The sequence below is a fragment of the Prionailurus viverrinus genome, chromosome D1 (assembly GCF_022837055.1).
Source record: "Prionailurus viverrinus isolate Anna chromosome D1, UM_Priviv_1.0, whole genome shotgun sequence".
Taxonomy (NCBI): domain Eukaryota; kingdom Metazoa; phylum Chordata; class Mammalia; order Carnivora; family Felidae; genus Prionailurus; species Prionailurus viverrinus.
In genome coordinates this window covers 107,087,895-107,112,426 of record NC_062570.1, presented here as the reverse complement: position 1 = coordinate 107,112,426, position 24,532 = coordinate 107,087,895, and the positions used below count along the sequence as shown (strand labels likewise).

The 24,532-nt window shown below is 56.8% G+C and overlaps 2 protein-coding genes across 7 annotated transcripts; both read left to right on the top strand.

Moving 5' to 3' along the window:
• The first annotated feature begins 2,059 nt into the window (after window positions 1-2,059).
• Window positions 2,060-15,946, top strand: KLC2 (kinesin light chain 2). Of its 6 annotated transcripts, none has more exons than XM_047877590.1 (16): window positions 2,115-2,176; window positions 6,209-6,447; window positions 9,443-9,673; window positions 9,812-9,881; window positions 10,655-10,877; window positions 11,585-11,672; window positions 11,771-11,872; window positions 11,965-12,138; window positions 12,227-12,326; window positions 13,021-13,070; window positions 13,178-13,245; window positions 13,679-13,787; window positions 13,890-14,048; window positions 14,123-14,247; window positions 14,515-14,572; window positions 14,945-15,946. In XM_047877590.1, exons 2-16 carry the CDS (start codon window positions 6,220-6,222, stop codon window positions 15,026-15,028), a joined length of 1,869 nt encoding a protein of 622 aa, XP_047733546.1. In that variant the 5' UTR covers window positions 2,115-2,176; window positions 6,209-6,219; the 3' UTR covers window positions 15,029-15,946. The 6 variants fall into 6 exon arrangements, with proteins under 6 accessions (XP_047733548.1, XP_047733546.1, XP_047733545.1 ...); XM_047877589.1 differs by lacking the exon at window positions 2,115-2,176 and adding an exon at window positions 5,280-5,341; XM_047877588.1 differs by lacking the exon at window positions 2,115-2,176 and adding an exon at window positions 5,302-5,341 and having other exon boundaries at window positions 6,172-6,447.
• Window positions 15,947-16,632: 686 nt separating this feature from the next.
• Window positions 16,633-23,968, top strand: RAB1B (RAB1B, member RAS oncogene family). Its single transcript, XM_047877595.1, has 6 exons — window positions 16,633-16,771; window positions 18,427-18,499; window positions 18,755-18,850; window positions 18,963-19,058; window positions 22,275-22,406; window positions 22,502-23,968. The coding sequence occupies exons 1-6, from the start codon at window positions 16,758-16,760 to the stop codon at window positions 22,694-22,696; spliced, it is 606 nt and encodes a 201-aa protein (XP_047733551.1). The 5' UTR covers window positions 16,633-16,757; the 3' UTR covers window positions 22,697-23,968.
• Window positions 23,969-24,532: the final 564 nt, after the last annotated feature.

The following is a 24,532-nucleotide window of genomic DNA, read 5'->3' as shown; positions in this document are numbered from 1 at the left end:
GCTTTAGGCAGAAACGTGAGGTGAGGGAATTTAGCAAGATCACCTTGTGACAGCAGATTGGAGGAAACAAGACTGAAGACCAGAAGAGTTTGAAGGGTGTTGCAGCAATTGAGAAAGGATGGGACAGAGACGTAGACTATGGTGAAGGTAGGAGCAGTGCAGGAAAATGGAGACTGTAGTCCAGTTTAAGAGGCAGGATCAACAGGTTTAGGGCCAAAAGAGAAGAGCCAAGGATAGGGACTGGCCGGCTGCTCTAGGTGAACAGGCAGCTGGTGGTACATCCCTGGAGGAGATTTGGGCAGGAGATGGTGCTTTTGGGGCAAGGGTGGTGTGTGCTGTTCAGAGGTTAGTGTCCAATTGGAGTTGAATATATAGGTCCGGATGGAGCTCAGGGAAATGATCTGGGTTGGATGAAGATTGGAGCTTCCTTAACATGCGGGAGAGCTGCCAGGAGGGAGAAGGTGAGAACACCCCTTCTCCCTGGGGAGCCTGGGCCGGGCTCCCTCCATCCTGACCATGTAGGGCACCTATTACGAGCACCAAACATCTCGGCCCTCGTATTCAGACGTGCCTTTCCATTTGCTGCCTTGTTTATTGCTCGCTTTCATCCCAAATGTGTTTTCCCTCCAGCAACACCGTAAGAGACTGCCCAACATTTCATATACTTTCTCCCCACCCTCCATTCACTAGCACGGGGTCTACCAAATAGTAAGCTTGGTGGTGATAATATTAATAAATAACTACTAGTGACTGTGTCTGTTATGTACCAGGCATAATGTTAAGATCTTAACTCTGCTGTTTTATTCCGTTCTCTCAAGGACCCAAAGAGGTAAGTATTAGGAACTTTATTTTACAAATGAGGAAACAGATGAAGTTACAGAGCATGCCTAAAGGCCCACAGCCGGCAGACGGAGAAACATGGCACTGAACTTAGCCAAGTATGACCCCAAAGCCTGTGTGCCCTCTCACTGAGCGGCTTGATGACACTTCTAGTCTAGCTGGGAGGTCACAAGGTAGAGAGGATGCAGGTTTGCCAAGTGGCTACAAGGATAGGAACCAGGAGCCTCTCAGGGGAGCTCTAAGCAGCTTTGATTCTTGACCTGGTGGCAGAAAGAACTGACAACCAGGGATGTTCACAGTGGAACAGGCCCCTCAGGAAGCGGTGAGCCACTCGTCATGTGAAGGAGGCATGACCTTTAAGAATCCTCCAGTCTTGAGCACTTAAGGGTGAACCTGCTGACATTTCAGGGTAGATGTATGCTTGGAAAAAGTGCCCCCCAGAAGGGAAGGGGAGAAAAATAGTTTCAAACAGAGAGGGGGACAGACCCTAAGAGACTCTTAAATACAGAGAACAAACTGAGGGTTGATGAGAACAAACTGAGGGGGCAGGGGAGGGGGGCAAATGAGTGGTATGGATTGAGGAGGGCTCTTGTTGGGATGAGCACTGGTTGTTATATGTAAGCGATGAATCATGGGAATCTACTCCCGAAGCCAAGAGCACACTGTATACACCGTATGTTAGCTAACTTGACAATAAATTATACTTAAAAAAAAAAAGTGCCCCCCAAACACTTCAAAGAAAAGTAGTGAAACTAGCCAAGGAAAAAAGAATAAGAACACAGATTTCAATGGGATGCGTGCTTCTGGGGATCCGAGGGGAAGGGGCAGAACAGCGGGAGTGATTTCAAGAGAGAAAACATTAAAAGTAGCAAGAACAACTTGCCCAGGCATGGGACAGGCGGGGGCAAGCTGATAAGCTCTGCGGAAAATGGCATAAGGAGCTGAATCACCACTGGGACAGACTCCTCCCTTTTTCTCCATCAACAGAGCACCCATCAGCAGCCTGGCATGAGACCAGCAGCTGTGGGGGGAATGCAGAACAGAGCAGGATAAGTAACAGTCTCTTCCCCTGGGAGATGCACAGTAGAATCCTCAGGGACAAGATAAAAAGCCAAGTGGCTAAAAAGGTTGGACACATTCAAGATTAAGCACTGAAAGCAAGATAAGGCCCTGAGAACCCAGCAGGGCAGACCCTGCCTTCCTCCACTCAGTACACAGGGAGGAGCAGGGCCAGATGCCTAAAGAGAATCACAAAGAAAGCACCAAAGACTGCAGGGAGCAGGAAAGCCAGAGCAAGGATCCAGGAGAAGTCATAAAGGGCGACAGGAAAAAGATGGTAAGAGGAATGTGCTCCTTTATTAGACGGAGAGAAAGCACAAGGAGAAAGCAGAGGTTGTGGATGTGTGTTTGTGCTTGGTTATGTATGGTATGCACCTACGTGGACCTATCAACACACGCACGTGGAGGTGTGCATGTGGCAGACAGGTGTCTGTTCAGTGCCTCTGGATGGACCTGCCTGAGGCCATGTTGAGGGCGTGTACAACTGTGCTTTTGCATGGGTGTGAACCAGCCATCTGACCTCAGTTCTCTTGACCTCTGCCCCATGTGGTCAGTCTGCCTTATACATGGGGACAAAATAACCAGACTGTAGATTAGAGAAAGACATGGTGGTCCCTGGGAGCCTGAGCTCCCCAAGAACAGCAGGCTCTGTCTGCACATGCAGCTGCCTTCACCTCTCTGGGCCATAGTCTCCTTACCTGTAAAAACGTCTCAGCAGAAGCTTTCAACCCAGGGCGCACAGCACAGGCGCCACTGAAGTTTTGAAATAATAAGAGATGCCCAGGATCCACCCTTGCACCAATGAATCCCAATCTCTAGAAGAGCCTTCTAGGGGCGCCTGGGTGGCTCGGTTAAGCATCTGACCAGATCTCAGCTCTGGTCGTGATCTCATGGGTTCGGGAGTTTGAGCCCCACGTTGGGCTCTAATGCTGACAGTGCAGAGCCAGCTTGGGATTCTGTCTCTCCCTTACTCTTTGTCCCTCCCTCACTTTCTCTCTCACTCTCTCTCTCTAAATAAATAAACTCAAAAACTTTTATTTAAAAAAAAAAAAAGAGCCTTCTAATAAAGTCCCTGCACAAGAGATTCAGAAACGGAGACTCAATAAAAATGACAAAGGGGCCCTGAGCTCCAGATTCCATTTCCTCCCCAGGAACTTGCTGGCAAGTTGGGAATGCAGTCATGATCTGATGGGAGTCTCCCTGCATGGGAGGTTGGATTATCACACCCTAGCCAGCACTCCTCCGGAGAAAAGGCTGAAGTAAGGACTAAGGAAGACAGATCCCAAACACAAAAGACTCCTACCTGCAGGGCCCTGGAAGAACACTGACCAGATGAAACCGACAGGATAAACCAGCTCTGCACTAATGCAAACAGCCTAAAGGATGAGCACCAGACACTGGTCACCGTAGGAGATCCTGGGGAGGAGAGCTGAAGGGCCGAGGACAGTGGTCAGAGAGAAAGAAGTACAGTTCTTGTATGTGCCTTTTGAATTTTGCATCATAGGACTATATTAGCTACCTTTAAAAATCACAGGGAGAAAAAGTAACTGGCAGAGGCACAGGATCTGGGATAACCTGGCTGGATATGACCAGGATGTACACAATCTAGGTTTAGCTGACCAGTTGACCCCAAGCAGATAGTGTGGTGGCTGTCAAAATTAGCCTGACTTGCAACTTCACAGTGGACAGGGGGCACTCTCATTAAGCGGGGGGACCATCCCTCTATGATCTGTGAAGTTCACTCCCTGTCTGGCTCCCTGAGCTCTGGACTGAACACCAACCACATTCTGAGCAGTGTATGGACTGACACCTAAAATACACCCTGAAAAGAGAAATTAGGATGGAGAAGGGTCAGGAACCTTGGGGCAAGGGTGGGGAAAGAGATCGTGTTTGTCAGTCTAGGCAAGGCAAAGATTGCGTGGGGCACCATTGTCATCTCCAAGTATCTCCATCGGCAAAAGAGAAAAGCTGTCCTTCCTGAAGACAGCTTCAGTTTGGTGTCCATGCACACTGCAGGAAGGTGCTTTTGGGGCTAAGGAAAAACTTCCTAGCCTTTAGAGCAGTCTCACAGCAGAATGTAGTGAGCTCCTTGTCCTGGGACATACTTGACCTAGAGGTCAAGTCCTGTAGGACCATCTCTCCATCAGATGGTGCCAAAGGGATTCTTGCATCCACCAGGACACTGAACCTGGTGGACTCTGAGTCTGAGCCCACCCTGACTCAAGGAACACCCAAGTTCCTCGGGTACCAGTGCCAGGCCTTGTTGTGCAGGTTTTGCCCCTCAGGTGGTTATCCTGCTGTCACTCACCAGTGACACTGACCTAGAAGCAGTTGGGGCAGTGCCAGAGTAGCTTCCAATCCAGGGCTGCAGAGCATCTGATCAAAACCTGGGCCTGGAAGGGGTTCGGCAAGGCCAATAGGTGCACCCTTCCACCCTTTTTAAGAAACCAACATTTACTGAGTGCAGCTATGTGGCTGGTCAGGGGCTACTGTGGGAGTGAACAAGACAGACAGGCCTTGGCCTGTATTCTAGGGAGGAGACAGAAAATCAACAAGAAAAAAATTAGAAGGGATGAATGTTATAGAGAGATGGACTGGAGGGGGCTCTATGGAGGGGACTCTATGGGGGGTTGGGAATCAAAGAAGGCTCTCTGAGGAGGTGACATTTAATCTGAGCCCTGAATGACATCACCTTGTCTTGGGCATCCGGTTGACGAACAGCACTTGTGGTGTTCAACCACAGGGGCATGAGTCTCTGTTTCAGCAGATGCCCAGCTGCTCTTTGCTATCCTTTTCTCCCTTAGTGTCAGAAGCCTTTCCCCCAGAAAGCAGCCCCAAGACACCGCGAATCCCACAGGGACATAGTTCTGAAAGAGTTGGGTGAGGGGCAAAACCAGTCTCTAGAGACAAATGAGCCTGGGGCCATATCCGTGAGATGCAGATAAAAGCAGTGCTCGCTTCATTGGGTCTTTGTGAGCAGTAAATGAGTAAACGCATTTAAAGCATCAAAGCGCCCGACACACAGTAAGCGCTCAGAAAGTGGCAACTACCTCAATAGCCGTCAATAAATGTCAATACATGTCAAAAGTCTCTGGGTCTCTGGACTCAGAGGAGGCTGAGCCTCCCGGCGCCTCGGTTTCTCCCGACGTCCTTTCTGGCTGTGGCACTGCGTGCATTCAGGCTCTACAGGCTCACGATCTTCCGAGCCTCTCCACATCCCTGCGGCCTCGGCCAGGTTTACAGTCGATGAATCCTAGGCCGCGGGGTTGTGGGTGGTGGCAGCTGGAACCAGGTGCCTGGGGGGAGCCCACGCCCCGCCCTCCACACAGGATGGCCCCGCCCCAGTCCCCCTCCTAGCCTGGAGCGGGCCCGGCTTGCACGCTCCTTTAAGGCAGCCTGCGGGAAGAGAAGAGCGTGTTTCGCCCCCTCCGACGCCGCCGAGGTAGAGGCTTCACCTTTAAGGCGGCGCAGGGACTGCTGGGAAGGCCGGCGGGATGGAGGCGGCGGGACCGGCTCACGGCTGCCGGTCCGGGTGAAGCGGGGCGGGAGCCGGAACCTGAGCCGGAGCCCGGCGGGAGCGGGAGGCGCAGGTCTGCGCGGGCCGATCCGGCCGGGAGAGGGACCTCTGGGTTGGCCTAGGGGTGGGGGCGTCGTGGGTGCGGCCTGTGGGAGAACAGGGCCGGTCTGCTGGGAGGGGGCGCGGTCCTGCGTGGCCGGGGGCGGGAGTTCGACCTTTCCAGGAGGAGGGGTCCTCGGGGCGTTGCGCCGACCTATGGGGAAGGGTCATTGTGGGCGCGACCCCGGGTGGGGAGACGTCGTAGCAGCCGAGATCTCCAGCTCCTTTAGGGGGAGGGTTCCCCTCCCCCCCCCCCCCCCCCCCCCCCAATGATCGGCCTGCCTGTTGGGGAAGGGGCCGCCGGGGCGGTTGGGACTGGATCTCCTGGAGGGACGGGGGTCTCCCATACGGGAGTGAGCCTGCACGATCCCCGTAGGACCGTCCTCCGGTGCTCCCTGTCCTGGCTAAGGGAGTCGCCGGGGCAGTCCCGAGTCTGGGCCGCCTAAACCGGCCTGAGCCCGTGGTCTGGACGGAATCCGGGTCCGGCCTCACCGCATTGCGTCTCCCCGGCCGAGACGACCTGGGCGCGCCCCCTGTAGGCCGAGCGCGGGCACGGTGCGGGCTGTCGGCTGGGGGACCCGGGCACCCTGGGGACCCAGGCGTCCGGGGACTGAAGGTGTTTACCTAATCCGGGGTGGACGGCGGTGTGGCCCCAGGCCCGGCACCCGCCTGCCCGCCTCCTCGCCTTCACAGGCGGCACAGCCATGGCTACGATGGTGCTTCCGCGGGAGGAGAAGCTGAGCCAGGATGAGATCGTGCTGGGCACCAAGGCCGTCATCCAAGGCCTGGAGACCCTGCGCGGGGAGCATCGTGCCCTTCTCGCTCCCTTGGTAGCACATGAAGCTGGCGAGGCAGAGCCCGGCTCACAGGAGCGCTGTGTTCTCCTGCGTCGCTCCCTAGAAGCCATCGAGCTGGGTCTGGGGGAGGCCCAGGTAGGCTGGTCTGGGATGCCGAGGTGGGAGGTCAAGGGAGGGATGGAGCCTGACAGAGGAAACCTGGCAGTGTAGGAACAGAATCTGAGCAGGGAACCATGTGGCCTCTGGAGCCCCATGGTAAGATTCCAGTAATATCTGTTGAACAAACAAATGGGCTTTGGAGACCCCAGCTGTGCCTTGCCTCAGGAGAGTCTGATCATCCTTTAGCCCCGACACAGAACCCTGTTCCTGGCTTCTCTGATGGGTAGCAGAGACTGAATGACATAAGAAAACAAAAAGGAAATCCTTAAGAACCGCCCCCGCCCCCATTCATTCTCTTATTTGTTCCTTCACAGGTAAATTACCAAGTGCCTACTATGTGTCAGGCAATCTGTTATGTGCCAGACAGACAGCCCCAACAAGACAGACGGGTCCACTGGGGAGAGAGTCAGAAACACATATACATTTGTTACATATTGTGATAAGTTCTCCAAAGAAAAGAACAAGGTCTTGGATAGCTTATAGGAAGAGGTGTAATTTATTGGTCAGGCAAGACTTCTGAGCAAGTGACATTTAAACCACGACCTGGAGGAAGGAATGAACCAGCCTCCAGAGAAGGGAGGAAGGCGAGAGGTTGCATGTGCAAAGGTCCTGAGGTAGGAAAGCTCTTGTAGTGGGAGAATTGAGAGAAGACCTGTCTAACTAGATCTTCATGGGGAAGGAGAGGGAGAGAAGAGGCCTGTGGAGAAGGCAGGGACCAGATCATGCTGGAGCTTATTAGTTTGGGTTGTATTCTCAGGAAAGCAGGAAGCCTTTGGAGGGCTTTAGGAGTCAAGAGACACAGTCTGACTTAGATTTTGAAAGGTCCCTTCGGGGCACCTGGCTGGCTCGGTCGTTAGAGCATGCGACTTGATCTCAGGTTTGTGGGTTCGAGTCCCACGTTGGGTATAGAGGTTACTTTTTAAAAAAATCTTTAATTTTTTTTTTTTTTTTTTTTTAATTTTTTAATTTTTTTTTTTTTTTCAACATTTTATTTTTTTTGGGACAGAGAGAGACAGAGCATGAACGGGGGAGGGGCAGAGAGAGAGGGAGACACAGAATCGGAAACAGGCTCCAGGCTCTGAGCCATCAGCCCAGAGCCCGACGCGGGGCTCGAACTCACGGACCGCGAGATCGTGACCTGGCTGAAGTCGGATGCTTAACCGACTGCGCCACCCAGGCGCCCCTAAAAAAATCTTTAAAAAATAAAAAAATGAGTAAAAGTTCCCTTTGGCTGAGGTGTGGAGAATGAACTTTGGTGAGTCAAGGGTGGAGGCAGGTAGCAGGTAGTTAGGAAGGCACTGCCGGAATTCAAATGAGAAACAGTAGCTTGGACTAAGGGGTGGCCACGAGGGAAGCGAGAGGACCAGTTCTAGATGTTCTAGAGGTGGGTCCAGCAGGACCTGGGGATGAAGTAAGGGAGAGGAAGGAGGGCAGAATAACTCTCAGATTTGTGCTTTGAGCAAGTGAAGGTGATGAGAGAGCCTAGGTGATCAGGGGTTCGGTTTTGGTCCTCTTAAGTTGGGGCTGCCAGGACGAGGTGCAGATGGAGATATTCACGAGGCACTGGGGTACACAAGGAGTACACGCTTTCTCTGGGGGAAAGAGTCTTGGCCCTTCAAATCTTGGCTGAGACACCGCCTGGCTCTATGCATCCTGGGCAGGTGGTAACATCTCGGTTTCCTTGTCTTTAAGGATCATGCAATCTGCCGTATATATACTTCCAGGCTGTGAAGGGAATTTTTCAAAAAGCCAGTGGTTGTGAGCACACCTGTCACTTACGCATTTTGCTAACGAATAGAAAGTGCAGGGTGCCAGACAGCTCGGTCCTCTGGCAGGACAGCCTGCTGGTCATTCCCTCCTTGGCCAGGTGGCTGCCAGGTACAGAGATAAACACACAGGGGTCCCCCTCCTGGTGTGCACAGGCACCCACACAGATGGGTAAGAGGGTGGCACGGAGGGAGAGGAAAGTGCCTTCCTTTCCTGGGGCTGCAGAAACGACCCTGGCTGTGCAGGATGGAGAAAGAGTAGATCCTATGCAAGGCTCCCAGGCAGGAAGAGCCTAAATGCTCAGGAAAAGAGTCCTAGAGGTTGGAGAGAGGGGTAAGGACAGAAGCTGAGGCCTCTGGGTCCCCTTCCCCTGGGTTCCCAGACCATCTGAAGGCTTGGGACATGGACACCTCTCCTCTCTGGGAACTGCAAAAGGGCAAGGGCTTACCTTGGCAGAAGTCAGGATGGGGCCTTTCAGTGGCCCTTCGGCCATTTATCAGAGTTCTTAGGAAAGTGCTAGCCCTGGAGCAGGGGGCAGTGCTATAGCGGCTGTGGCCACAGGGCTTGAGTCCAAGCCCCCAGGAGAGACAAAGGAAGAGAAAGGCTAATTCAGAGAAAACGCAACACCCCAACAAGCCGTCTTCATGATAAACCCAGTGAGATGGGAACTGGTTTTTTGTTTTGTTTTGTTTTGTTTTGTTTTTAAGTTTATTTACTTATTTTTAACAGAGAGAGAAAAAGCACGAGTGGGGGAGGGGCAGAGAGAGAGAGAGGAGAGAGCAAGGATCCCAAGCAGGCTCCACACCATCCGTACAGAGCCCGACGTGGGGTTCGAACCCCCGAGCCTCAAGCTCACGACCTAAACCAAAGTTGGACGCTTAACTGAGCCACCCAGGCACCTCGGGAACTGGATTTTTAATGCAGAGGACTAGCTGGAGGCCCAGGAAAGTGGATGGGCTATCTCAGAGTCCAGCAGAGCCGGCCTGGGAGCCCAGGGCTCCCCACCCCAGAAGGAAGGAACTGGGGGGTCTCCAAATCTCCTGGGTTTAGGTCTTGGACGAGGGTCCGTTTGGGGCCCTGCGGGAACACCCCCTTGATGATCAGCCCTGTAGCTCCTCATAGGCAGGGCCAGGCCCCAGTACCCCGGGAGGCCCAGGCTGGGGGTGCACAAGGCTCTAAGCCTCATCCTGGCTGGCCGGCACAGGTGATCCTGGCGCTGTCGAGCCACCTGGGGGCCGTGGAGTCGGAAAAGCAGAAGCTGCGGGCTCAGGTGCGGCGCCTGGTGCAGGAGAACCAGTGGCTGCGCGAGGAGCTGGCGGGAACACAGCAGAAGCTGCAGCGCAGCGAGCAGGCTGTGGCCCAGCTGGAGGAGGAGAAGCAGCATTTGCTGTTCATGAGCCAGATCCGCAAGCTGGATGAGGACACATCCCCCAGTGTGAGCCCCTAGGGCCATCGGGCAGGGGGGCCTGGGAGGGGGAGGGGCAGCGTGGCTGGCTCTGACCCAGCCACTGACACTTGGGCTACCGCGCCCCGCCTTCCCTGCCTTCCCTGACACTCGTTCTGTCCTCCCCAGGAAGAGAAGGGGGACGTCCCCAAAGACTCTCTGGATGACCTGTTCCCCAACGAGGAGGAGCAGAGCCCAGGTGCAGAGGGACAGCTGGTTCTGGGGGCAGGGGGAGGGAGGGCTGTGCAAACTCCTTGTCCTTGGGACCCAGAGGTCACCAGAAACAGGGACCAAAAGGCAACTGTGTTCTTTCCCGCCTCATTTCTGATCATCACATCCCAGCATGTTAGAGTTTTTAATTTTTTTTTTTTGAGAGAAACAGAGCATGAGCGGGGGAGGGGCAGAGAGAAGGGGAGACGCAGAATCCGAAGCAGAGTCCAGGCTCTGAGCTGTCAGCTCAAACTCAAACGAAGCATAAGGTCACAACCTGAGCTGAAATCAAGAGTCGGACCCTCAACACACTGAGCCCCCCAGCATGTTAGAGTTTAAAAGTGCTTTTCTCCCCCTAAGCCTTGAGGAGCAGTTATCACAGTTCAGAGCTTTGGAGCTGCCTAGCCTAGGTTTAAGTCCTGCTCTGCCGCCAGTTGTTCTGGGGCCACAGGCTTCTTTCCCTCTCTAAGCCTCTGAGGGTTAATGGAGGATGTGTGCACAGTACTGAGCCCTGGGCCAGCGCTTACAGTGTCAAGTGTCCCTTCTGCAGATGGGAGGCCGAGGCTTGGAGGTTAGGTGGCTTGCTCTAGAACACATAGCTTGAGGCATTGCGGCCCGGATTCTACCCACTCTACAGACGGGGAAACTAAGGCAGAATAGTAAGTGACTAGCCCAGGGCCACATGTCAGGTAGGTCAAAGACATGGCTGGTGTGTGCCAGCTCAACCCAGTTGGTACATCTTATCTGCCCTTGGCCTTGCAGCCCCCAGCCCTGGAGGAGGGGATGTGGCTGCCCAGCACGGGGGCTATGAGATCCCAGCACGGCTCCGCACCCTGCACAACCTGGTGATTCAGTACGCCTCACAGGGCCGCTACGAGGTGGCCGTGCCACTCTGCAAGCAGGCGCTCGAGGACCTGGAGAAGACATCGGGCCACGACCACCCTGATGTTGCCACCATGCTGAACATCCTGGCTTTGGTCTATCGGTGAGGGCTCCTCTGGCCACAGTCGTCCATGGGAGTGCCTGCACACTTTCTGAAAGCTCCAGCCCTGGTCACAAACCCTTAGGCCCTGGTGACGGTCAGGACTCAGCTCCACTGGGCAGTTGGGCAGAGAGAAGGAGCATGTGTCCAGAGGGTGCGGAGTCCACAGGATGCCTAGGCCCCTGTGAACCTGGGCTACAGATGTGAATAAGGCTTAGTCCATTGGAGGAGAAAGACTTGGGCGTAAGTAGGGACCAGGGCAGCACATGGAGACCCTAAGGATACCAGGGAGTCAGCACCGCTTCTCCAGGCATTAAGGCTTAAGTAGGATCTTTGGTGAAAGATGAGTTGCCCAGAACATGAGAGTGTTGGAAACGTTTCCCCTGGCAGAAAGAGGAGTATGAGCAAAGGCCCTGAGGAACAGACAACAAGGTGCCCTGGGCACGAGGCAGTGGGGTGGGGGTGGGGTGGCAGATCTAGGGGAATCTGGCTCACACCCTGGCACTCTGTGCCCTGGTGAATTGTGAGTGAACTGTCCAAAGTCCCCCGCCCCAATCTGCTGGCTGAACGGGTCTCCCGAAGCTCTGGGTCATAATCATGCCCACTCCCCAGTAAATACAAGAGGAGTGACCGTGGAGATCTGGACCACTAGGGGGAGGGCCTTGGGCTGGAGGACAACCCTTACTTACCATGCTTCTACCTGCACCCAGGGACCAGAACAAGTACAAAGAGGCTGCCCACCTGCTCAACGATGCCCTGGCCATCCGTGAAAAGACACTGGGCAAGGACCACCCGGCTGTGAGTGAGGGCGGGGGGGGGGGGGGGGGGGGGGGGGGGAGCCGCCCCTGCCCCAGGCAGCGCCCTGGGTCTTTGACCTCCACTCTCCCACCCACCAGGTGGCTGCAACGTTAAACAACCTAGCAGTTCTGTATGGCAAGCGGGGCAAGTACAAAGAGGCCGAGCCACTGTGCAAACGGGCATTAGAAATCCGGGAGAAGGTGAGAGCGGGCAGGGCTGGGCAGCTCAAGGCTGGCACGTGGGGGCCCAGGCCAGCCTTGAGCCCAGCCATTGGCTCCCACTCCCATCGCAGGTCCTGGGCAAGTTTCATCCAGATGTGGCCAAGCAGCTGAGCAACCTGGCCCTGCTGTGCCAGAACCAGGGCAAAGCTGAAGAGGTGGAATACTACTACCGGCGGGCGCTGGAGATCTATGCCACACGCCTCGGGCCTGATGACCCCAACGTGGCCAAAACCAAGAATAACCTGGTACCCTGGGCCACGAATGGGGTGGGAGGAAGGAAGGAAAAGGCTCGACTCTCTGCATTCTGCTCACCCTCTGGCCGCTTCCCTCCAGGCCTCCTGCTACCTGAAACAGGGCAAGTACCAGGACGCAGAGACCCTGTACAAGGAGATCCTCACCCGGGCTCATGAGAAGGAGTTCGGCTCTGTCAATGGTGAGTCTGTGACCACCCTGTGCCCCACCCCCCACTCACGCAGCACAGGCCCCCTCAGCCATCAGCATCCAGGGTAAATACCTCAGCTGGACGGGCCCTCGTGGGGTCCGGCTGGTCCCCAGCCATTTGTGTGCACGTGTGAACACACACACCCAACGCACACGGCCTCCTGGGTCGTGCTGGTACCACACGCAGCTTTTGCATACGCCGTGCCCTGGGCCCCAAGTCTTTTCCCCTCCCCTGCTGGGCAATTCCTGCCCCTCATGAGGCCCCACTCCAAATGTCTCCCTCCCCCCCCGGCGAAGCCACCTTCTGGCCCCCCATGGTTGGTCATTCCCTGCCGTGTGATCCCTCAGCCTGGCCTATCATTTAGGCCTGGCACATGTCTCGGGCTGTGGGCTTGAGGTGTTTAAGGATCCGCTGCCCCCAACCCTCAATCGCAAGCCCCACAAGCATAGGCCTGTGCCCCGTCATCTCTTTGCTCCAGAAGAGGGTCAGTAATGTTCTGAGTCTGTTTCTTTGTTCACCCATTCATTCATTCATTCATTCATTCATTCATACATTCATTCATTCAACAAAGCCCAACCCTGATCCTTCCTGGGTACCCCTGACCTCCTCCCCAGACCCCAGTCCTATGTTTCAACCAGGAGAAGCCTATATGGGAGGCTGGTGACAGCCCCCTTTCTCCCCCCAGGGGACAACAAGCCCATCTGGATGCACGCAGAAGAACGGGAAGAGAGCAAGGTAGCTCTATGGGCAGGGCTGGGGTGGCCTGGGGAGGGAGGGTGAGGCTAGGGATGTCTAGAGGGGAGGGACTTCTGCCACCTCTGCTGACCATTCCTTCCCCCTAGGACAAACGCCGGGACAGCACCCCCTATGGGGAATATGGCAGCTGGTACAAGGCCTGTAAAGTAGACAGGTGAGGACAGTGGGGCAGGGCTGGCAATAGAGCAGCTGGCAGGGAAACAGCATCCTGAGCGGGGGCCAAGTCCAGGCTCTGGACTCCATCCTGCTCACCCCCAGAACACACACCTCTTCTTTGTCACCTTGGCTTTCAAGAGGCTTTCACGACCTGGGTCACGGGCCGCCTGTCCCAGAAAGGCTTTCTGTGTTGGGATGGCCGATTATCTTGCTCTTGGGTCTCCCAGCTTTTAGTCCTGGTGGCAGCATCCCACGTAGGGCCGGGGTTGGGGTGATTCCGAGCCAGGAGAGTCTAGCACAAGCACAGGGCTTGACACAGGAGGGGAGAGATCCTGGTTGGCTGGATGGCTCGTCAGGGCCCAATGTGGGCTGGATGGGCCTGGTTCCTGGGGAACATGGAGTTTGAGACTATCCCGCTCTCCCATCCACAGCCCCACAGTCAACACTACCCTGCGCAGCTTGGGGGCCCTGTACCGGCGCCAGGGCAAGCTAGAAGCTGCACACACACTGGAGGACTGCGCCAGCCGAAGCCGCAAGCAGGTGAGGCAACAGGCCCGAGGGGTGTGGGCAGGGACCTGTGTGGCCCTGTGTGTTCCAGTCAGGATTCACGGCTCCATCCGATGTGCCCTGCCTCTCCCTCAGGGCCTGGACCCTGCAAGCCAGACCAGGGTGGTGGAACTGCTGAAAGATAGCAGCGGTGGACGGGGAGACCGCCATGGCAGCCGGGACGTGACCGGGGGTGCTGGGGCTCGGCCTGAGTCTGAACTCGAGGAGGCAGGGCCTGCAGCCGAATGGAGCGGGGTGAGTCTAGGGTCTTGGGTGGGCCAGGAGGCTGTGTAGTCAGTGTGCCATAGAGACAAACGTCTGCCCCACAGGATGGCAGTGGCTCCTTGCGGCGCAGTGGCTCCTTTGGGAAGCTCCGAGATGCCCTGAGGCGGAGCAGTGAGATGCTGGTGAAGAAGCTGCAGGGTGGTGGCCCGCAGGAGCCGCCTAATCCCAGGTGAGCCTCTGCCCCTGATCGCCCCCACTCCCCCCGCTGCCCACCCAGAGTGAGCCTCTCAGGAACCCACCCAATAACCCACCAACCCCAGAGGAGCTTCTGATCCACACGAACTCCCTTGTCTCTCTCAAGCTCCGCCACCCACCAGATCTGCTCCCTTCCCGTGAGCCTCCCTTTCCAGCCCCAACCTGCCCCCTTCCCACGTCTCCCCCTCCCCCAGCCCACCCCATTCACCCTGGGCAAATCCAGGCATTCCTTTCCCCTCAGGATGAAGCGGGCTAGTTCTCTCAACTTCCTCAACAAGAGTGTGGAAGAGCCTGTCCAGGTATGGCTGGGTGGGTGTTTGGGCACTGGGTAGCTGAAGCCCAGGCCCCAGGGCCCAAAGGCTGCATGTCCTGTGCACTGGCCAAGCTTGCCAATCACGTCTACTTACCTAGCAACATTTCCAGCTCTGTGCCAGGCCCGGCTTTGGGCTGGACACAGGGAAGACAAATGAGGGAAACCCAGCTCCTGCCTGGGATGGATGTGCACGTGGCCAGGGCCAACACGGTAACCGCTGAGGTGGGCAGGAGTGTCAGAGCACCACGACATGGTCGGGGGCCCAGCTCAGGGCCTATGGCTGATCAGGCCCCTTCTGCCGGGGAAGTACAGACTGGCAGCAGCAGGAAGCTGAGCCACCTGCCCCTTCTGCCCACAGCCTGGAGGCACAGGTTTCTCTGACAGCCGCACCCTCAGCTCCAGCTCCATGGACCTCTCCCGACGAAGCTCCCTCGTGGGCTAATCCTGAAGGGGCAGCCAGTTGCCAGAGCCTCCACCCAGCACTGTCCCCATCCCCAGCCCTTCGCATGGGCCTGCTGCTTGCCCCACGTGTCTTTCCCAAGGACCCCTGTCTTTTCTGTTCAATCTCAGGGTAACCTCCTCCCTTGTCATCTCAGCCCTAAGCCCTGGAGGCAGGGCCCGTCTGCTCCAGCTCTACCCCTTATTTATTCCATCCAGCAGGGCCCCCTCTTCTTTAGGTTCAGGGCCAGCGTGAGGGGCTGGCCAGGGTCTCCAAGGTAGAGACACAGCGGCCCGCCCTCCCCAGGCCCCGGAGACAAGAACACTGAGCACCTGCCGTCCCTTCAGCACTCCTCCCCCCCCCCCCCCCGTCCCCCGCCCCCGGCCGTTGCTTCTGTATATAGAGAAATAAGTTATTGGCCGCGCCCCCCCCTCAGTCCACGGTACTCCCCGGTTCTCCCCTCACCCTGTCCTCCTCTAGTGGTACCGCCCAGGCCTTAATCACTCCCATTCCGCGCGGTGGTATCTTCCAAGCTCTACATCTTGGGGGGCAGCGCCTCCCCAAAGGGTTCCCTGGGCCTTCTCGCGCTCCTCCTCGCCTCTCAGGGGCGCGTTGAGCCCCACCATCGCCCCGTGCCCCAGGACGGAGAGCCCTCCCCTTGCCCGTCCTCTCACCGCCGGGCCCTGCCCAGCATCCCGGCCTATGCACTGCCCCTCCCGCCCGGCCCCGCCCAGGCACGGCCTGTCCCCGCCCCGGGCACCGCCCGTCGAGCCATCCTGCCACGCCTCATCCCACGCCTGCAGCTTCTCGCGAGGGGCAGTGATGACCCCCTGTGGCAGGAGGGGCTGTCCCTGTTGGGGGTGAGGCGGTCGCTTTCTATTTTCAAATGTTGCTGTAGAAATAAAGACCGTTTGAATCTGAGCCGGGCTTGTTTTGGAGCGGAGGCCGAGGTCTCCTAGCGTCTCTAGATTGGGGGTGAGGGCGGGAGAGGCTGCGAGCGAGCGAGCGAGCGAGCGAGCGTTTGTGTGTGTCTCTCACGTCCGGTCCCGTGCAGCCGAAGCCCAGATATTTTGCTCCTATCCCGGATTTGTTAGGGGGCCTCGCAAGTTCAGGGTTTTTTCTAACCTTCATCTCTGAGGTTCTAGAGACAGCGGTCTTTGAACTCTTCCCCTTACAAGGCTGTTTCACCTTGAGCGAATTACCGAGAGTCGACTTTTCCATCTATAAAATGTGGGTGACGACACCCTCCCGGGGCTGCATCTGAATTAACAGTACCAGCACACCAAGAACCCCAAATAAATGAACTTCTAATGCTAACAGCTCCGGGAGCTGAGAGGGTAGGGATGACCACCTCTGCCAGGCAGACACGAAACGTGTCAACCCCAGCCCTAAATTGAGTTTTCCTGGTGGGGACACAGTCAGGCTCCTGGGCGCTCTCATCAAGCCCAGGTACGGCTACGGGGAACGAACTACAAGCCCCAGAAGGCATCGCGCGGCGATGATGGGGCGTGAGCTAGGAGACACAACCTCGGGTTTACGCCTGCGCAGCGGGGGTGAGTTGGGAAAAGCAAGGAGACTACAAGTTCCGAGAAGCAACGCAGCAAGACCCAAGTCGGGAATGTTTGCGCCTGCGCGTCGCGGGCGGGGCCTGTGGGGCGGAGCGGCCACCATCTTGGAACGGGAGGCGGAGCAGAGCTGACTGGGAGCGACCGAGCGGGCCACCGCCGCCGCCATGAACCCCGAATAGTGAGTGAGCCCCGCCCGCGCCGTCCGGCGCAGCCTCGATCCCGAGTACGGGGCTGTACGCTTACCGGGGTTGTCCGGCCTGGGTCAGGACTGCGCGGCGCCCCCACATCCGGGTCCCTCTTCCGCTGACCCCCCCCCCCCACATCCGGGTCCTGCCCCTCCCCCCGGGGGCCCCCGGACCCCGGCTCGGCACCCCGAGTTCTTGCACCCGGCGCCCTGGCGCTGCGACCCCGAGGAGCACTACTTGGAGTCCGAAGCACCGGCCCCTACCAGGCCTTATCGGTCAGGTGACCCTGCAGCCTCGGTCTCTCCCGGCCTCAGTTTCCCCACCTGCTGCTTGAGAGAGTGGCGGTCTGGGTGCTGACGACTGTCCCGGCGTTTTGGAGCGGGTCCAGACTCGGGCGCCCTTTAGGTCAGACAGTCAGCCTTTCTGTTCTTCCCGTTCTCCCGGAATCCTGTTTCAGGGGCTGGTCAGGCGCGGGAAGCCTCGAGGCACCGCGCTGGGTCGCTCTCCCGTGGGTCCTCCCCTCCGGGACCGCCGCTTTGCCCCTTGCCTGGGTCTAGCCGTCCTGCCGCTCCTGGAGGCCAGTCCCTTCCCGCCCTCTCCTCACCTTTGCGCAGGCCCCCAGCGCCATCGTCACACCCCTTCCCTTCCCCGTCACGCTGCCGGTGAAGTTTAGATGAATGTGGCATTTGTTTCTCCCTTCCAGTGGGATTCTCTGTACCTCAGACTCTCCTCACTTCTTGGTCACTCCCCCTGCGGGTAGGTGGCCCACATCTCTGTCCCGGACTTCTCATTGACAGATTTCCCCAAGTGTCAGTTACCTTCTTCCTCTTCCGCCACTTGCTTTTTCTCCTCCAGATCCAGGCCTCAGATTTCCTTGGGGAAGGGTGAAGCTCTGAGCTGGCTTATCAGGGACACAGAAGGGAACCAGCAGGCTCTCACAGAGACTTTGGAGTCTGAACCTGGTTTCCAGTCTTAAAGTTAACAGCTGTGTAACTTAGGGCAAGTCACACTTCCCTCTTCTGACCTCTGGTTTCCTCATTAGTTGGGAATCACACCGTCCGCTTCACAGGGCTGTTGTGAGGCTTAAACGAGATGATGTGTCTCAAGTGTTCCGCCCAGGGCCAGGCACACTTAGGAACTCAGTGCCGTTTAACTGCTCTCGTTGCTACTTGTTGACCACCTCTTCTTACCAGGCTCCTTACATAGAGGTTCACTTAAGTTCTAGGCTGGGCCCTAGCTTCCACTTCTGGGGCCTCCCCTGCCAAGCCACGTGGGCCCCAGGGAAGTGTGGGGGATTCCCTAGATGGTCCCTACTGGCCGCGAGACCATGGAGCCTGCCAGGAGTCAGGAAAGGATGTCCAGCTTTTTCCCCTTAATGACTGTGATCCTTGGCAAGTCATGTTTCTCTCCGTGCCTCAGTTTCCTTCCCTGTAGGGTGGGAATTTAGACAGTCCTTTGGGCCAGCTGTAATATGGGCGGTGGTCCGCCCTCCCCTGCCCAGGACTTGCGGGAGGATCTTGTGAGCACCTTAATACTCTAAACCAAGGCAAGCCTCACGGCGTGGGAGAGTGTCGTAGTTGTGACTGCAGGATGGCGGGGCGGGTGGGCTCTTTGCCTTCCTTCACGTCTTCCCATCCTTTCTTGCCAGTGACTACCTGTTTAAGCTGCTTCTGATTGGTGATTCGGGCGTGGGCAAGTCATGCCTGCTTCTGCGGTTTGCTGTGAGTAAGAAGCCTCCCATACCGTCCATCTGGGGTCCTGGCTGGTGGCAGGAGGGAGAGGGGACAGCCCAGAGCCCAGTAGTTGCAAGACCTTAGACCCCAAGGATGAAAGACACAGGGCTGGCAGGTTGGGGTGCTGAGAGTGGGGGCTTGGCAGTTACAAGCTCAGCTGGGGGCAGAGACCTGGAGGGAGGTTTTCCAGATGGGCCCTGGCCCTGTTCACCCAGGCCATTTCACTGGTCCCCGCTTTTCCAGGATGACACATACACAGAGAGCTACATCAGCACTATCGGGGTGGACTTCAAGATCCGAACCATTGAGCTGGATGGCAAAACCATCAAACTTCAGATCGTGAGTGTTGCTCTGCCCAGTCCCTGGTGCAGGGGCAGCCGCCTTGGGACGGGGTTCTCGGCACGTGGCCCAGAGCTGACCTGTCCTTCCCTTCTCTCCTACTTTCTTTCAGTGGGACACAGCTGGTCAGGAGCGGTTCCGGACCATCACTTCCAGCTACTACCGGGGGGCTCATGGCATCATTGTGGTGTACGATGTCACCGACCAGGTAGGTACTCCTGGGGCCACATTCCCGGCTTTGCCTCCTCTGTTTTGGATCTTTGTTCCCTTTTTTTTTTTTTCTTTTTTTTCCCCAAAGGTCTTATTTTTTTAAGTAATCTCCACACCCAATTTGGGGGTCAAATTCACAACCCCGAGATCAACAGTCGCATGTTCTGACTGAACCAGTCAGGTGCCCCCGGTCTTTGGTTCTTGTTTCTTTTTACTCTTCCCATCCTCTCTTCCGGATGCTGCCTGGAAAGGAGACTATACTCGGACTCATTTCACAAGGAGGGAAGCAGCCGCAGAAGTGCATCCTCCTGAGGCCCTGCTGCAGGGTGTTGCAGAACCAGGCCTCACAACTCTTGGCCAAACTTGCCACCTTATTCTAGAGTCGGGGCACCTGTGTTTTGTAGGGGTTTGGTCAGCCGATCAGCTGCCTTGCTGGGCCCATGGCTTCCTGTGTGAAGATCCTGTGGAGAAGCGATTGGAGGGCTTTAGACAAGGAGGTGGGGGAGCCCTGCACTCGGGGCACGTTGTGAGCCAAGGTAGAAGCCCAGTATCTGCTGTGGCAGCATTAGTCATGTGTCACTGGCAGCAGTGGTGGCATTAGAACCTGAAACAGTCCCACCATACCTTATAGTTTTTAGAGAACCTGCCACAGTCTCATGACACTCTAAAGGAGTCTGCATTAGGTTCCCACTTTACAGATGAGGAAACGGGTCAGCATGGTGAGGAGACTTGCCTGGGGCCACGCAGTTCATTGAGTGACAGACAGAAAACCTGATTCTGCCCCCTTTGTTCTTTCAACTAAACCTTGTTGCTTAGTGGGGGGCCTGGTCCTGGGCACATGGAGATACTTATATCAGCCCTGGGCCTGGAGGGGTTCCCGCTCTGAAGGGCAGCTGGGCCCTTGGGCTCACTGGGAACTCATGATGTCTTTTGGACAACAGGCTGTGGGTGAACTGTGCTCTACTCAGACAGAGGTCGCCAAGGACCTCTAGCTGCCAAGTCCCATGACCTCATTTCAGTTCTTGCCCTGATTGACCTTTCATGGCTTTTACCTTCATTCTCTTCCCTCTCCTTGGAAAGTTTACTATCTCCAGCTCGCCTACCTTTTGCTGCATTAGATTCTCTTTTGAGTGAATTTTTACAGGTTTGCTCTGTACTACCACCTCCTGCCCCCATCGTCATCTTGTGTTTCTTGACTCTCCCTGCATGGGTCTGGCCGCTTTGTGGTTTGGTTCCTGTCTTATGTTCTGTGAGTCCTGTGCAAACGGCTATCACTGTGGGTCTTTTCTTCTGTGTTCTGCCTTGCTGGCACTTTGTCCAGTGAACTGAGTGCTGGGGTCCCTGTTTTCTGGCTGAGATACGTTTAGGGAGGTGTTAGGTAACTTGCCCATGGTCTCATAGCCAGAAAGGGCAAAGCCAGTGTTTGAACCAGGGTTCTTGGCTTCCAAGCCAACCCTTCCCTTCCCCTAGCCAACCTCTCAGCTCCGGATCATCTTCAGAACTCAGTGTATCCAGCACGGCCCTCACTGTCTCTCTCCGTGCTATCTCCCACAACCCCATCTTTGTAACAGAGTTCCTGTTGGTCTGACCAGAAAACTCTTCCTTCCCCCAGTTCTCTTCTCTGTCTTCTTTCTCAGGTCCATTCCCTTGTAATAATAGCAGTGATGAGGATAATAGCAGCTCCTGCTAATTAAGCACTTGTCATGAGACAGGCCTGCATTCATTATCTCATGTTCACAACAGCCCCATCGGGAGATACTGTTTTATAGAAGTGAGGAAGTTGAAGCTCAGAGAGGTCAGGTGACAAATCTAGGGTCTCACAGTAAATATTTGGCAGAGCTGGGGACTTAACCCAGGATGGTCTTGACTCTGAATCCTGCACTCTTCCTTGCCTCACTCCTTGGCTCAGGGCGCACATTTCTTCCCTAGAATATTCCAGCCACCTCCCAGTTGGTCTCCATCTTCTCACCAGGCTGAACTGGCCTCTACACTCCTACCTGGACTGTCTTCCCAGAACACAGGTGTGCTTCTGCTGCTCCCTTCCTGAGAAAACTCTCGTGGGCTCCTGGTTGTCTAGATTCAGCCAAGCTAAGACCTTCCATCTTCTGGCCTGCCTCCTTTCCCCTTCCTTCTGTGCCCGAGGCCTGTAGCCAGCAACCTTCAGCTTCCCCCTGCTCTCCAAAGGCACTGCGCCCCCTCACCCCCCTACCCCATTCCTTGACCTGGTGTGTGTCATCTCCTCCCCTCGCACCTTTCCCATTCCTCCACTTGCTTCCACACAAGGCCAGTTTGTACCTTCGGACGTAGGTCAGCTGCAGTCTCTCTGGGCAGAAGCAGTCCTAGGGCGGCAGCGGCTCCTGCCTTCCATCCCTACAGCGCTCCTCTCCCTGTCTTGCCATCGTGTGTGTCCTGCTCTAGTTCTCCACTGTCTCCTGAGTGCCTTAGGGTAGGACCTAGGTATGTGTCCCATCCTTGTCCACAGGGCCCCAGCCTAGGACACGCAGGAGGTGTAAGTTCGAGTCCAGTGGGATAGCCCCCCACGTTCTGATTCCTAAGAGGGGAAAGTGGCTCTGGCTCACGCGTGTTCCTGAAAGATCTGTCTTTGTCTGTGAGCCAGGGGTAGGGGGAAGGGAGTGGCCAGCTGTTGGGAAGGCTGGTCTGAGTGAGGAGGCTGTTGGTGCCAGAAGCAGAATGCATGTCTGGCCTTGTTCCCGGGTATGTGTCTCTCTCAATAGGCCAGGGTCTCCTCTGCGAGGACCCTCCACCTGCCATTGGGCTGTAAGACTTCAGACCTTACAGGGATTTTAAGGCCACCATGGGAACTTTGCTAACCTGTTCCACTCCATTTCCGTCTCCTCTCTGGTCTCTCTTTCGTTATTTGCTCCCTGCGGGTTTTCAACCTTTTCTGCGTCTCAGGGAGAGACCAACAGCATGAAGCAGAGCTGGCTGGCCCTTAGGCCTGGGCTGTTTTATGTACTGGGGCTGTTAGCAGATAGCTGGTGCCAGGCTTGGCTTTGGGGGTCTCAGACGGAGGGCATCAGAGAGGACACCTAAACCTGGAGGAGAAAGCTTCTTCTGTCTGGTTCCCTGAGCTCTCAGGGCTCCTGCCTCTCTCAGGAGCCCAGGGAAGCCCCCTTTAACAGCCCTGGTTCTCCTGGCCTTGGGTAGGGATGGGAGTTGAGAGCAAAATAACTTCTGATTCTGGCTCCTCTAGGAATCCTACGCCAATGTGAAGCAGTGGCTACAGGAAATCGACCGCTATGCCAGTGAGAACGTCAATAAGCTCCTGGTGGGCAACAAGAGCGACCTCACCACCAAGAAAGTGGTGGATAACACCACAGCCAAGGTGAGCGGGGCCTGGGTCAGGCCGCCCAGGATGGGCTGGTGTCTGCTGCCTCTCACCCCTCCTTCCCCTCCTCTTCTCTTTTCTCCCCTTGTCAGGAGTTTGCAGACTCTCTGGGCATCCCCTTCCTGGAGACGAGTGCCAAGAACGCTACCAATGTCGAGCAGGCATTCATGACCATGGCTGCTGAGATCAAAAAGCGGATGGGGCCTGGGGCAGCCTCAGGGGGTGAGCGGCCCAACCTCAAGATTGACAGCACCCCCGTGAAGCCGGCTGGTGGTGGCTGTTGCTAGGAGGGGCACATGGGGTGGGACAGGAGGGGGCACCTTCTCCAGATGATGCCCCTGGAGGGGACAGGAGGTGCCTCCCTGTCCTGGGGCATTTGAGTCTGTGGCTTTGGGGTGTCCTGGGCTCCCCATCTCCCTCTGGCCCATCTGCCTGCTGCCCTGAGCCCCGGTTTTGTCAAGGCCCCCAAGGGAGGACACCCAGGACCTTTGGCTGGGGTGGGGATGTGGGCTTGCTCTGCTGCTGCCTCTAGGTAACTTTAAAAGGTACCCCACCACACACCTTTCTTTGGGATGAGGGCTCCTCTGTTCCCCTCCCTTGCCCCCCATGTATGCTGCAGTGGGTTTCTTTCCTTACCCTTTTTCCTTCCCACACCACCCCACCCCACCCCCCCCTTCCCCAAGAGCTGAGAGCCTCCCTGGCCGCTGCAGTCCCTGTCAGCAGTCAGCACCCAGGGCCAGGAATGGGACCAGGGGATCCAGGACCCAGGATCCAGGGCCCTGGGCTGGACCTCAGGAAGGGCATGGGGGCCACAGGGGCCCAGCAGCCCACCCTTTCCTCCCTGCCTCCCCTCCCCTCCCCTTCCACACTTCACAGCTCGAGCCGTCCAGCTGCGGTGGGGTCTGAGCACATCTAGAGCAGGTGGGCGGGCAGCCATGCTGGGCCTGTGTCTTGAGCCCAGAGGGAGCCTGCTCCTGCCACCCCCTGCCCTGCCAGAGCCAGGCCCATGTGCTGCCTGCCCACCGTGCCCCTTTGTCCCCAAGGCAGGCAGAGGCGGAAGGCCCACCGTGCCAGAGGCCGGGCGCGCCAGCCTTAACCCTCACTCTGCCAGCACCTCCCTGTCCCTGAGGCAGCACATCTGGCTTATTCTCCCCCTTCTGTTCTTGGAAACCTATGAGGGCAGGTCCTCATACCCTGGTGCTGCTTCTCCTCTGGGGAATGTGGGTGCAAACCCAGGGTTGAGGGTCTCCCCATTCCCGCCCCCCCCCCCCACCGGGATCCTAGCCCCCTGCCCTCTGGCACAGCTTCTTCCTGCAGAAAAACAAACCTTTGGTCTCTACCTGAGAAGCCATGTCCCTTGTGCTGTCTCTCGCCTGTCCCATCTGTGCCCTGCCCTCCAGCTTGTATTTAAGTCCCTGGGGTGCCCCCCACTCCCAGGTTCCCCTCTGGTGTCATGTCAGGCATTTTGCAAGGAAAAGCCACTTGGGGAAAGACAGAAAGGACAAAAAATAAATAAATTTCCACTGGCCCTCCGGTGAGCCGAGGGTTTTTGCAAGGAAGTTGTGGTGGTTGAGTGTGGTCTGTGGCGGGAGCTGTCTTGGGGTGGGGAAATGGAGCTGGGGCCCTGGGCTTGGCTGGCAGTACAGGGGTCCTGGCTTGGGCTGTGTGTCCTGGGGTTGCTATTGAAAGCCCTTGACCCACTTCCTAAAGCCAGGAGGGCTGCCTGCTTTTGCTTCTGTGGTGTGTCCCTACGGGCCCAGCACGGTTCCGGCTGCAAGGGAGGCAGGCGGACATCGGCGAGTACCTGGTGAGCCGCCGCCAACACCCACACAGGCGCACATCCATCCATGCTGTGAGGTTGGGCCGCAGATGTGCCCCATCATGCCTGGCCCGCATCCCCTTCAGCCCGTCTCCCAGCTTTGCCCTGGATTCAAGCCAGGTGTTCCCCCCCCACCCCCCACCCCCCCCCCCCAGTGCCAAGTTCCTCCCACTTAAGACCTCTTAGCCTGGCCTCGCGGCCAAAGTACAAAACACGTATGTGAGGGTAGGGGTGTGTGTGTGTGTGTGCTCGTCCGAGTGGACCGAGCTCGTTGTGTGACGCGGGGGGCGGGGGCGGGCACTTG

Excerpts from the sequence above, each read along its gene's own strand:
- KLC2 (XM_047877590.1), top strand. The coding sequence starts at position 6,220 with ATGGCTACGATGGTGCTTCCGCGGGAGGAGAAGCTGAGCCAGGATGAG. Across the intron at positions 12,139-12,226 it reads CCAAAACCAAGAATAACCTG|GCCTCCTGCTACCTGAAACA; the intron begins GTACCCTGGGCC and ends GCTTCCCTCCAG. Across the intron at positions 14,573-14,944 it reads GTGTGGAAGAGCCTGTCCAG|CCTGGAGGCACAGGTTTCTC; the intron begins GTATGGCTGGGT and ends TTCTGCCCACAG.
- RAB1B (XM_047877595.1), top strand. Across the intron at positions 19,059-22,274 it reads TGTACGATGTCACCGACCAG|GAATCCTACGCCAATGTGAA; the intron begins GTAGGTACTCCT and ends TGGCTCCTCTAG. Across the intron at positions 22,407-22,501 it reads TGGATAACACCACAGCCAAG|GAGTTTGCAGACTCTCTGGG; the intron begins GTGAGCGGGGCC and ends TCCCCTTGTCAG.